This window comes from Talpa europaea (genome assembly GCF_964194135.1).
Source record: "Talpa europaea genome assembly, chromosome: 8".
Classification (NCBI taxonomy): Eukaryota; Metazoa; Chordata; class Mammalia; order Eulipotyphla; family Talpidae; genus Talpa; species Talpa europaea.
This window is the reverse complement of record NC_140075.1, coordinates 91,637,265-91,650,584: the sequence shown is the minus strand read 5'-3', so window position 1 is coordinate 91,650,584 and position 13,320 is coordinate 91,637,265. Positions and strand designations below refer to the sequence as shown.

The 13,320-nt window shown below is 37.4% G+C and overlaps 1 protein-coding gene across 2 annotated transcripts in view; it reads left to right on the top strand.

Annotated features, from left to right (window-relative positions):
• Positions 1–13,320, top strand: part of PPP2R5E (protein phosphatase 2 regulatory subunit B'epsilon) — a gene marked incomplete at its 5' end in the record, with an annotated part of 126,911 nt that overhangs the window by 95,570 nt on the left and 18,021 nt on the right. For both annotated transcript variants that reach the window (XM_084241229.1, XM_084241228.1), the window contains one exon: positions 4,002–4,094. In XM_084241229.1, the coding sequence (XP_084097355.1) occupies positions 4,002–4,094 (93 nt within the window). The remainder of the gene's footprint in view (positions 1–4,001; positions 4,095–13,320) is intronic.

Below are 13,320 nucleotides of genomic sequence, written 5' to 3'. Positions count from 1 at the left end.
TCTCCTAAGTACAATAAAATTTTACTCAATATTTCAGTTTGTTCTTCCTGAGCTTAATGACTCTAGAAAATACAAGACCAAATTTATTTCTGAAGCTATTAAATTAAATTCTGTCACCAAAAATCTTTGGCTTACACTGTATCTTTTCTATAGGAACACTAGCCATTAGTTCATCTGAAACTCTAAAACCAAAGCATCAGTGAGAAATGATGATGAGATCTCTACCCTTTTGGATATAAAGTCATTAACTTTTTCAGAATGGGCTGGTTTCATCTGTGCTGACATCCTTCCTGTTCAAACCTGCAATCCTTTTGTCCCTACTTTAGCTGGGGGGAAATACATCTAATGCTGGATGAGGTAAAAGGACCCTGCTCCTTAGTCACAAATCAACCTCCATTCATAGTAAAGGTCATGTCAATAGGTACCCTGTTGCCATCACTACTTGTTACTTTATGGAAGTGTTTCTATAGGCTCTTGACATGTCCCAAGAATCCTGTGTTTGCTTAGTTTATTCTTACCTGACAAATTAGTCACCTTTCCATTCTCATTGATAGTGATGTTAATATTCACCAAAAGAATTTAAGAAATGTCTTTTCTCTGATAGGTCTTCCAAGTCATAGCGACTTATTGGTAAATTCAGCTTTTTACTTCTTAATTGATCTAGCAATCTATTTTTCCCACCAAAACATAGCACTTTCTTAGACTTTTCTACTTTTTCTTAACTCCACCATAAGCGCTATGCTTCCTTTTATATATTACAGCACAGTGTTTATAACTAAACATCTGACATTAGTAGTAGAGAATAACAAAGGCACATTGAGATGTGGTTTTTAGGTGGTTGGCTAGTCTCATGGCCAAGATAATTATTCCTGTACACATTTCCTTTGATTTAAATTTATGAATCATATAAAATTATAACAACTCATGGATTTTTGGGGGCTATTTAAAAATTGAAAAAAGTATGAAATTGACAATTTTTAGTTCATCTGTTAAAAGATACTCTTTATGTGTGTTCTTTGATCTTTTCTATTACCTTTATTTTTATCTTTTGTATCACGTGGTTCCATAATTATTCCTAATAGATTTCTTGAAATTGCGTATGTATTTCTAGTATGGGATTTTGTAATACTTCTATTTATTAATTAATTATTACTTAAGAAATTGTTTCTAATACTTTACACTTGACCCTGAAAGCAGGAATCCTAATGTCTTTTTTCTCCTGTTTCTTGGAGAATTCATTTAATGTGACCTTGAAAAGTAATCCTCCGTGGCCCCTAATTTTTCCCTTTAGAAACACAAGAGAGATTTTGATTCTGAGGTAAAATCTGTCTCTTATGTGTAGAAAACATTTGTACTTGTTAATAAATGTGTCTGAAGTGTTTCCACCAAACCATTTTAAACCATAACTGCTTTCAAGGGACCAGAGCAGCAAGAACACTTTGCCAATCTCACTAGAAAATCTTGCCAGACCACAAGTCAGGCCTGGAAGATGAGAATCTCTCCAATTTTTGGAAATCTAAAGAGAGAGAGAGAGAACCCTCTTTTCTGGTTATTTTGAGTAAGGCTAATATTATATTTGTAAAACTAAGAGTTAAAAGATTACTGTATTGAAAAAAATTTTTTTTTGTATGAGCTATTGGGACTTAGGCATTATGACTAGAACATGTTCAACTTAACAATGTTCAGATCATTGGGAAGGAAGTTTTTCTGCTTTCATAGTTTCAAAGAGAAAGAAAAACATAGTTTCATAAAGAAATAAAATCCTAATGCGAATACCATTGGCACTGGTAGTTGTAAAAGTAACATCAAAAAGAAATTGCGGTTGCCTTAGCATAATTCAAGGCAGTTGCACCAAACTGGTCTGGTGATCCTATTCTTCACTGCTTTGCACTTCTGATTTTTTTTTTTTTTAAAGACAGTATTAATTAAGAATGTTCTTGGAAAAGTGGCAAAATTATTAATTTTATTAAGTCTTAACCTTTGAGTATGCGTCAAAAGTACTCTTTAAGAGGAAATGGGAGGCATGTGTCAAGTCCATCTGCTGCGAACTGATGTGTAAAGTTGGTTGTGTGACAACACAGCTCACACTTGTGTGTTTTCAGCTGCAACCTACACTTGCAGTTTTTTCCATGAAATGTCATGTTAACTTTTTCATGAAATATCATTTGACAGCAAACCATGGTTATTCTGACTTGGACAATTGGGGATATTTTCTCTGAGACAAATAATGAAAGCTGTTGTTGCCACTGATAAAATGTAGAGCAAAATTCAAAATTAGAATTTTGGAAACCTTGTTTTTGTCTTATATATGTCACTTTGAACTTTACTGCTTCCCGGAACGTAAAGGCTTTTTTGATAAAATTGAAGCTATTAAGAAATGTGACTGTTTTGATGCTGTGTAATGAAATGTATCAACATTTGAGAAATCTACACAGCATAGTAAATCACTGCTTTTCAGTCGACAGTGTGATATTAGGAAACCAGGAAATGGCTAAAGGTCCATTCAGAGTGCAAAACAGATGATTAGAATTTAGTGCAAAAAATTCATTGATATAGTTTCAGCTTCTACATTGAAGCTCATCTTTAAGAAATGACTGTTGTGTTTTGATGTAGTATCAATGAGTTTTATCTCCAGTTATGTGAAAAGGCTACAAAAATACTCTCCTTTTTTCATACTACTACATCTGTAGGAGGATAGATGTTCTTCATATACTTTTAAGCAACAAAGCTATGACAACAGATTGAATGCAGGAAATAATAATCTATCTTTTAATATGTCACTACAGAGATTTATGAAAATTAAAAATAATACCTCTCTTCTCAATAGTTTTTTTGAAAATAGTTATTTTACAAAAGTGTTATTTTACATATATTATATTTTATTGTTATGAAATGAAATAATACATGTTACAAATTTTCTCAGTTTTTATTTCTAATTATATATGTGTGTTTATATCATACAAACAAGCTTTTTGGGATTCTTCAATAATTTTGTGTAAAGAAGTGAGACTAAAACACTTAAGACTACTGTTTTAGGCAACAGTGACAGTGGTGATATGTGTTACATAAATTATTATACTGAATTTTAGGCATTATCCCCATTATACAGTAGAGGAAATAGTGTTTTAGAGAAATGAACTTGTCTGTGGTTAGTAAAGGACAGAGTTAAGTTTCATAACAAGTGTCTGGTAAAAGTTCTTTTTGATGCCCTGTTGCTTTCTGTTGTGTGCTATACCAGGACCTAATGTATGCTTTAATAGATTATCATGCACAAGTATAAGTAGTGACTCCTCTAGTGTTTATGTAGCTGGTTGGAGTTGACTGTGCAGATGAGAATATTCTGCTGCACCATCATCACCTAGAGGAGTATAAATTGCCATAGACTGCCTGAAAGAAAATTTGGCAATCAATATTGAGAATACTCAGTGTGTGGGTGGGTATCTTTTGATCTAACAATTCCACTTTTAGAACTAATAATTCAGTGAGTGTATGCTCATGTTTGTTACATGATATGACATTGTGGCATCATTTAATAGGCAAGTTAGAACTTGCTTAAATGTCCACACATAGATTATTTAGACTAATTATGAATATTGGAATTACTGATTTTAAATTACATTTGGACTACTTGTAGCTACTAAGAGTGATGACTTAGATGATATATTCTTCAGATGGTAAAAGTAGTTTATAGAACTATAAATTATACTTTTAGTACATTTATATGTTGTAGAGGTATAGAGAAAAATTGGGAAGTTTCTACATTAAAATATTAGCAGTGATTATCAGAATGGTGAGTTTATGGGGTATTTTTATTTGCTTTGGCTGAATTTTCTAATTTTAAAATTAAAAAATATAATAAACTGTGAACTACAAGAAAGGCTAGCAAAACTAGTTGATTGATATTAAAACCCAATTTTCCAAGCCCTGTCAGTTTTATTGTTTTTCATGGTTTTTGACAATGTTCTCAATGAATTATAATTTGAATAATCTGTTTGTTGCAGCTTGTATATGAATTTTTCATACGATTTTTGGAAAGCCAAGAATTCCAGCCCAGCATTGCCAAAAAATACATAGATCAGAAATTTGTATTACAGGTAAGCAAATTCATATGGTTGCATGTATTTGTTGTTACGTACACTGTATCTCAGTTTCTCTTGATGTTTGTTAAAAAATCTTATAACAATTGTTATATCAGTAATAAACATGTGCGTGTGCGTCTGCGTGTGGTGGGGGGAGGGAGAGCAGGGACAATAAGAGGGGATAATAAGACTAGTTCCTACAAGAGAACTTTGGCTACCCTTCTTCCTTCACTTATTGCCAGACTTTTTCCCCAAGAGAAATAAATTTTTATTTTTATGTGAAATTTTTCTAAATTTCTGATTTTCTAATTTCTAACAAAATTTCTAAAATCTTATTCAGGAGAAGCTAAGCCCATCTGCTTTTTGCATCTAGCCTCCCAGCTGTCAGTATGAGTTCTCTGCTGTAGAATGAATTCTTAGTGTTGTGAACTTTGTCTCATTTGTCAGTTTTTGAAATCCCCAGTGTGTATCCATTTGTCCTCAGGATGACCTCTGTAGATGAACACGGTGACCAGAACCTGTTCAGTTCAGTGCAGCTTAACGTTAGGTTCTCCTCCCCCTTCCGGGCATGTTAGGCTTCTTACAGGGGACGTCTCAGCTCCTCTTGTTCCACATGATACTGCTAACTTGTGTTAAGCTTGTGTTCTTTACTGAAATCTAATTTAGCTTTATGCATGTCGTTGTATAAAACCATATTTTTCTTGTTTTTGTTCATTTTGTAGTTTGCTTTTTTTCCTTTTAGATGTAGGTGTAGGATCTGACATGTACTTCTATGGAATATCATTTCTCCCCAGCCTTTTGAAGTCTTTCTGGATCTTGATTCTATCATCTACTTACTCACTGTGCCTTCCATCTGTATCCCATCTGTGACTTTCTTGAATATACTAGCTACGGGCCTCTTCTAAGTCATTGATTAAAATTGTTAAACTAGCCAGGACTAAAGATAGGTGCCTGTGGCATACCATTAGCAATAATTTCTCTTTATTTTAGCACAGTTTCACTAGTCAGCAGTATTTGAATTCCATTTTTGGACCAGTTTGAAATTTACTCTAGAGTGTCATTACCTTTGTTGTATTGTAAAATTTATACTTTTTGTTTTCAACCCCTGCCTCATTCTTAGCATCCCTCTGTTGCCTTCTTGGTCATCCCTCTGTTGTCTGTTGATGAACTCAGCCTTCATACCAGGGCTCACCGCAGTTCCTAACTTAGTCATGAAAGGAATGGGCAGAATCAACAGCACCATTGAATGGTACTCGAATATAATCATATGACTAACCAGTGTATTAACTGAGGGATATGCCTGGGTGCCTGTTACCGGCAATTTTCCAGAATATCCTGTTCATTCATGTTGGTAACCCATAAAGTTGGCTCTAGTCTCTTTTCCTACTGCTGAAGACTTACCTAGAATTCCAGCATCTTCTAGAAGTATGCCCTTAATTCCCCGCCTGCTTCTCCTGAATTCCCCTCTGAGAAGATTTGGTTCCAACTTGAGACCTGCTGGGGAATGGATGGGCCTTTTGATGCTTGAAGCATTATTATTGCTGAGATTGCACTCTGTTGTATCCTTCCCCTGCCTCCAACCTCCTCCTTACCCCCCATCTAGTTGTTGCATTAACTTGAGCTGGCAGGTCTTCACACTTCAGAACCCTAGAGTTAGCTCATCAAACCCTCACTCCTCCCTGCTTGTTTCTATGCCCCACAGACTCCAGTGGTGCTGTGATGTGGTGCCGATGTGCTTTGTACCTACGCCTAGCGCAGCTCTCTTGTGACTTGGGAGGCATGGCACTTTTTTCCCTTTTGCAAATCAAGATGACATTTACCTTGTTGCTTTTCTTTCAGCAGATTTTCTCTGTGGATTCTCACAGATCTCAAAAAGAGTTTGCGCAATCTCAGAATAACTTATTTATTCAGAAAAAACATGTAGTGGCAAGATTTAAACTTAGTTTCAATAATGGCTAACTTTATTCTTTACAATCTATTCTGACTCTCACTCCCTAGTCAGTAAAGATGAAGTAAGCATTGAGCTACTTTAATATGATGTAGTAGAAAGAAAGTTAGTTCAGAATTTGAATTCTGATTTCCCTATACATTCTAATAGGCCTTTTTTGAAGTTGAGAATATGAGCTTTGGGGTAATAAAAAAAAATTATTTTTCTTTCAAAATCATTTTAATATCCTGGCAGTCATTCAGAATATGAAAAGAGGATTCAAACTCGTTTCCTTTAAAGGGGATGCTATCATAATTGCCTCACACAAGCTTGATCCAAGTCAATGATGAAACTGGATTACAAAGAGTAAGAGTGGAATGCTTAAGGCTCACAGCTCGAAGAGCTTGGTTATGGAAAGTCCCCAAGGACTAATGGGTGGCAGAAGACATAAGACTTTTAAGGGACCCTTAGAGGACAGGGTGTGGTTGCTGGGTTGTGAGCTCTTTGAAGCATTGCTTTTCTTCTTTTTAATTGAGGTAATACTGGCTTACAATATTGTATGTGGCTTAGAGATAAAGGATGTTTGACAGAGATGTCACCAGATGGACGTCACATTATACCCACCACTAAGGCACCTATAGTCTCTACCATAGTCCATCGGGTACCCCCCATGCTTTGTTCTCTAGCATCTCCCTCCCTCTCTGGTAGCTCAATTCTACAGTCAGATTTCTAAGGTTTGTGATTGGCTTTGACTGACCTTTTCTTTTGTTTCTTGATATTCCACATATAAATGAAACCATACATTATTTGTCTTGCACTTTTTAACTTACTTTATCCAGCATTATCCTTTTCATTCCCATCCATGTTGTCACAGATTGCAAGAGTTCATCTTTTTTTTTAATAGCTAAATAATTTTCCATTGGGTAATATACCACATCTTAATTAACTCATCTGTCATTGGGCACTTGGGTTGTTTCCATAACTTGACTCTTGTAATAGTGCTGCAGTGCACACAGAAGTGCATTATTCCTTCACATTAGTTTCTTTTTAACATTCTTCAGATAGATACCTATATTTGATCATGTAGTGGTTGTTTTTAATATTTTTGGGAAACCTCCACACTGCTTTTAACAGGGACTGTATCAGTCTACAGTCCTACCGACAAGTGTGGGAGGGTTCCTTTTTCTCCACATATGCATCAGTATTTGTTGTTTCTGGCCTTATTGATATGACCCATTCTCATAGATGTGACATGGTACTTCACTGTGTTTTTGATTTGTATTTCTCTGATGATAAGTGATGATGAGCATTTTTTCATGAGATCTGAACAGAATGGGTCCACTAGGTCTGTTGTCTCATGGGGTCAAGCTTCCTTCAGCATATAGACCCAATCTCCCTGTTCATTGTGGTAATACTGGAGAAACATGGCCACCCTGAAGCCAGAAGTTCCAGTTCTGTTTGCCAAGCAATTGCACTTAAACCCTGGCTCTTTGACCTACATACTCTATGGTTTTCAGCAAGTTTATACACTTGCTGCCCATGCTTGAGTATCTTCATTCATGAAATGGGGGTAATAGGATAAGTAAAATAGGATACACCCTGAACCTGACAGCTGTTAAGTGTGCTTATTTCAGTTGGCGCTATGGATACAAAGATGGGATCCCTACCTTAAACTGGTAATTTGGGCAGATTTTTGACTATTCTGAGCCTCAGTGTTTTCTTACATACTTGCACATACATTAATTGATTAGTCCTCTGAGGAAATCTCATAGTATTCTGTCAACTTAAGCTCTGACTAAACATTTACATTCTGACAGTGTAATGTATATGTACAAGAATATTGAGTGCATCATAGTCAATAATTATTAGAAAATTGAAAACAATTTAAAAGTTCCTCAGTAGGAAGTTGGTTGAATAAATTGTGGACATTGTTATAGTGGAATGTTCATCAGTTTGTAAAAAGTGAGATAGAGCTCTATACATAGTGTTTTTAAGTGAAAATATACACATTATGGAATGTTGTGAATTTCTTTGCTTTTAGCCTGAGTCCCTTATTTATTTATTTTTTTTAAGGGAAATCAAATTTTCTTTTTGTTTTTTTAAAGATCTATTTATTCATGCATACAAGAACCGGGGTAAGGCCAGATGTGTGGGAGGGTGAGAGGATTCACCAGAGACAGAGTGGGGAGCAGAACAGGCAGACTGACTGAAATACACTGCTGAGGGGAGCAGCGGATGAGACAGGAGAGGTCTGCCGCATCATGTGGGTATCTCCCCAGCTGGCCAGGATTGAACCTGTGCTGCAGAGGCTGTGGACAGCTTCACAGCATTGCGCTCAACTGCCTGCGCCACCAGGGAGACCGCTGAGTCCCTTAGAGAACAGGTATGTTTGTATACAGCCTAAAAATTTTGGAAGGATATACACCAAATTGTTAATTATCTGCATAGGATGTGATTATATGGGATGATCTTCATTTTCTAATTTTTTATTTCTCTTTTTTTATTAAAACAATATGTTATGATCAATAAATACAACACAGACATTTCAATTACAAGTACATAATCATTTCTTTCTTTTCTTTTTTTTTGGGTGGGACCTTCGCCGGCGGCCAGGGAACGAACCGGTGCTGCAGAGGCTGCAGGCAGCCTCGCAGCCCAGTGCTCAACCGCTGCGCCACCAGGGGAGGCCCCATAATCATTTCTTACCTTGATTTTTCCATAAACTTTAGATAGTTGTGTACATTAGCCTTCCTAGAACTATTTTTGTAAGACAGCGCCAGTCTTCTCTACTTAACATTCCTTTTAGTTCCTTCCTTTCATCACTTGTATATGTCTATTTAAAATCGAAGCTGGATGGATAGTTTTCTGTGTTGCCTCTAGAGCCTTTTTCAGTAGCTCCCATTTTTCTTCCTTATCAGGCAGCAGTATAGTGGTTACATGTATGCACTGTTTTGAATTCATGCTCTGCCACTTTTTAATTTGTGACTTTAGGCAAATTATATCACTCCTCTATGCCTCAGTTTCCTCATCTGGAAAGTAGATGCAGTATATCCCTACTATTGTAATAGATACATTGTATGATTGTTTTGGAAATTTAATTAGTGAATACATACAAAAGCATGTATGACAATTCCTACACACAGTAGTGTTGTGCTGCTCCTGTCACTATTTTTATTAAGATCAGTTCTTCTTTTGAGATCTTATGTTGTTTTTTTAAAATAGCCTCAGTCCATGATGTCCACCTTGTGTTATCCTATCATGTCTTACCTAGTGCATTAGGAATTTTTTGAAATTTGACTTTCACCATTCTAAAAATCAAGCACTCTTTAGATTCTACTGATGTGGCTTTTCTCTGGCTATTGAGATTTAAAAAAAAAAAAATTATTTATTTATTTATACAAGCACTGGGTACAGTCAGAAGCGCGGGAGGGTAAGAGAATTCACCAGAGCCAGAGTGGGGAACAGAACAGGCAAACTGACGAAATGCATGGCTGAGGGGAGCAGTGGGTGCGGCAGAGAGGTCTGTCGCACCATGTGGGACGCTCGCCCGGCAGCTGGGGATTGAACCGGCGCTGCAGAGGCTGCGGCGGGCAGCTTCTCAGCCCAGTGCTCAACCACTGCGCCACCAGGGGAGGCCCTGTTGAGATTTTTTAAAGATGTTAAATGTGTTTTCCCTGTCTCTAGATTCTCATCTGTTCACCAACTGATTTCTTCCAGTCAGTGTTGAAAGTGAATGTTTAGTAGTACCCAGAGCATGAAAACCAGGAATAGCACATTCAGATTATCAGGGAGGCCACACAAGGGGTACATAATGAAGAGATCTGGGCGTTACAGAAAGGATAAAGACAGTTGCAGAGAGCTTGATCCTGGCTGCCAATCTGCTCTTGTTAGCTGTTGACTGGTAGGCAAGTCGGGCAGCTGTTTCTGGATCTTCTGATTTTTCAAAGAGAAGCAGGAAATCCAGATTTTTAATGGGCTAGTAAGACAGTCTGTGACTTGCACTTTTAAAGGGCTTACAGTTTAAAAATGATATGACTGGCTTGCTTAAATTTCATTGTAACACGTATTAAATCTAGATTTATGTAGCCTCTAGCATTTCTTATATACTTAAGTATATACATAGGAAAACTAGCACTTTTATCAAAGATAGTCAGTTGATTACGTACTATTCTTGTGTCTATGGTAATGTTGATTGCAGACTTAGGTAACTTGGTGTAACTGTCCTCTGTAGCTCTGAGCATGTAGACTCACCTAGGCTTATCGCACAATGTTGTGTTTTCCCAGTAAAGATAGTTTTCATCTCTATAGGAGGGTGGGGAAAATATATTCTTTATGATCTCATCCCTCTTCCCCATCTAGACAAAAAATGAATTGCCAAACCTTGAGTTATTTCATTGGGTGAATTACCATGGCAAGAGTGTAACAGCATATTTATAAAGGCAGCTTTCAGCCACACTGTAAATCTGAAAAGCAGTCAGTGGTTGCTAAGAGACATACTATTCAAGTATCCCCATAAACATATGTACTGCTGGAGATAGCTATTTAGTAATTTGTGCTTTACATTTGCAGTTATATTTAGCTGAAAGGTGACTTAATTATCATGGAAATTACGCAAATCATTCAGCCTGTCCTCAAAAGTGACCTTTTGTTATGTTTTTTAAAACTCAAGACAAATTGGACATGACACACACCAACCCATTACATTTTAAATTTGAAACTGAAATAAATTCCATGACGCTTTGAATCTCAGCTCTAATACAAAGAACCATTTTCCAAACAGTTCCTTGAATATGTCAAAATGTTTACCTTTTCTCTATTTTATTTGCTTTTTATTATAGCAAATAAACTTCAGTGAATTCATTTCTACCAGAAATTTTATCAGATAACCATCAGTAATTAACAATAAATCACCTCATCCATGTTATCCAACCTGTAACTCAGAAACCTTAAAAACAAGCTTTACTGCTCTAGCTGCAGCATCCAGCCTCACTGGCCTCACGGGCCTGCGCTCAGAGGGCCTTGAACTTGATTTAACACTTTGCTGTCATTGTCTAGAAATTCCTAATGATTTTTGAACAAGGAGCACTGCATTTTCATTTTGCACTGGGCCCACAAATTCTGTAGCCTGTCTCTGGCTGCTTCCCACTACAGAGCACCATATGTAGCACAACAGCTCTATTTGAAATGCTGATCAAATTGGTGGTTTGAAGATTTAAATCACAAAATTTTCTTGAATCAGTTAGAAGAAGACTTGAGGGAGAAAAGAATGGACTTCTCTAGTTTGTGGGTAGAATGCCTGAAATTAGGAAGAAAATAAAAGCATGTGCCCTGGCAGAGCTTTTCATGTGTCTGACTTATGCCTTGGAAATTTCTCCACTGAATTTCCAGTGGGGTCTTGAAGTCAGAATTGTTAGAAGCTTATGATGTGCAACTTTCTGATCTCTTGTCCCCACGGTTCTTTTGTCAGCGGTTGCTGCAGGTGACTCATTGCATATAGTGGCCCCCTGAGTTGTTCTGATTCATTGCAGATTGCTCTTGGCTGATTCTTGATTCTGAGCTATTTTTCTCCCTGTGTGTTATGAGTTGAAGGTATTAAGAAGAAATCTTTTTTTTTTTTTCAGGTAGTAGAAAGGTCAAGGGTATGGAGATCTGACTTTAGTGTACACGAAAACAAGTTTCGATGAAAACATGTAGAGTACTGGCTTCATTGATTTTTTTTGCCTGAGGATTCCTGATGTTCTTTAAAACCATTCTTTGACTAGAATAGGGCAGGACAGTTGTTTTTTTATTCTAACAAAGGCTAAGTGGATTTTTTTTCCTGGTCTATCATTGAACTGTTCATTTTCTTAACAATGCTTTTTTTTTTTTTTTAAAGATTTATTTATATATGCATACAAGAACGGGGGTACAGGCCAGAGATTTTGGGGGTGAGAGGATTCACCAGAGACAGAGTGGGGAACAGAACAGGCAGATTGACTGAAATACACTGCTGAGGGGAGCAGCGGGCGAGTCAGGAGAGATCTGCTGTGCCATGTGGGTCACTTCCCAGGCCTGGGATTCAACTTGTGCTGCAGTGGCTGCAGGTAGCTTCATAGTGCTGCGTCTTAACCCCTTGCACCACCAGGGAGATCCCTAAGTGGATTTTTTGTTTCAAAGCTTTGACTCTTACTCTTTAAAAATAAGTTTTAATTAAAAAATAATGTCTGAGGGGCCTCCCCGGTGGCGCAGCGGTTGAGCGCTGGGTTGCGAAGCTGCCCGCGGCCTCTGCGGCCCCGGTTCGATCCCCGGCTGCTCCCCGGCCACCAGAGGAGGGTCCCACATGGCGCGCAGACCTCTCCTGCCGCCCGCTGCTCCCCTCAGCAGTGTACTTCGGTCCTTCTGCCTGTTCTGCTCCCCGCTCTGGCTCTGGTGAATTCTCTCACCCTCCCGCACTTCTGACTGTACCCAGTGCATGTATAAACAAACAAACAAACAAATAAATAAATAAATAAAACATGCCTCTATTAAAAAAAAAATAATGTCTGCTTTAAAGATTCAAATCTATTTATGTGGTTTACTATGAAGATTAGCAACCCCCCACCTCATCCTTCCCTAACCCAGTGTCTCATTTCCTAGAAGTACTTAAAGTCTTCTAGCTCTTATATTTTTTTCCATTTTTCTAAAATAACATCCTTGTATTGCTAGCACTTGCTTTTTAATTTGATTTTATCTATTTCTACTACAGACTATTTTCTCCCTCCTCTATATCTTGCTGATACAGTTATGTCATAAAATTTTATTAAGTCAGATTATAATATTTGCATTGTTTATAGCTGAGGCACTTACTATGTCATAATGCTTTTATTTTCTTATAGGACTTTTTGTTTTAATCCCTGGAATGACTAGTTGACTTATTTTTCACTTGCTTGCTTTTCTGTGTGTTGGTCTCTAGTTGATCCCTTTATTTTCACCTCTTCTCAGTATGTCCTTACACATCAGGTAGTCCCTCACTTGCAAATTGTTCCTCTGGAGGCCTCCTTCCTGGAACCCCAGTCATCTCACTATAGTTGGTGCTAGTCGTGTGTCCTTGAGGCTGTGTGTTCCACACTGGTGCTTCTGGGACTTCCTTTTGTCACCCTCTGGACTGTCTTTGCTTCATTTCCCTTCTTTTAGGACGTGCTGCAGCACGTCCTTTGGCTGTGTCCCAAGAAAACGTGAATGGGATATGAAATTTTTTGAGACCTTATTCTCTAAAATGTCTTTATTCTACCTACTACTTGATCAACATTTTGGCTAGGTATGGATTTATAGGTTAGAACCCATAGTTCCTCAGAT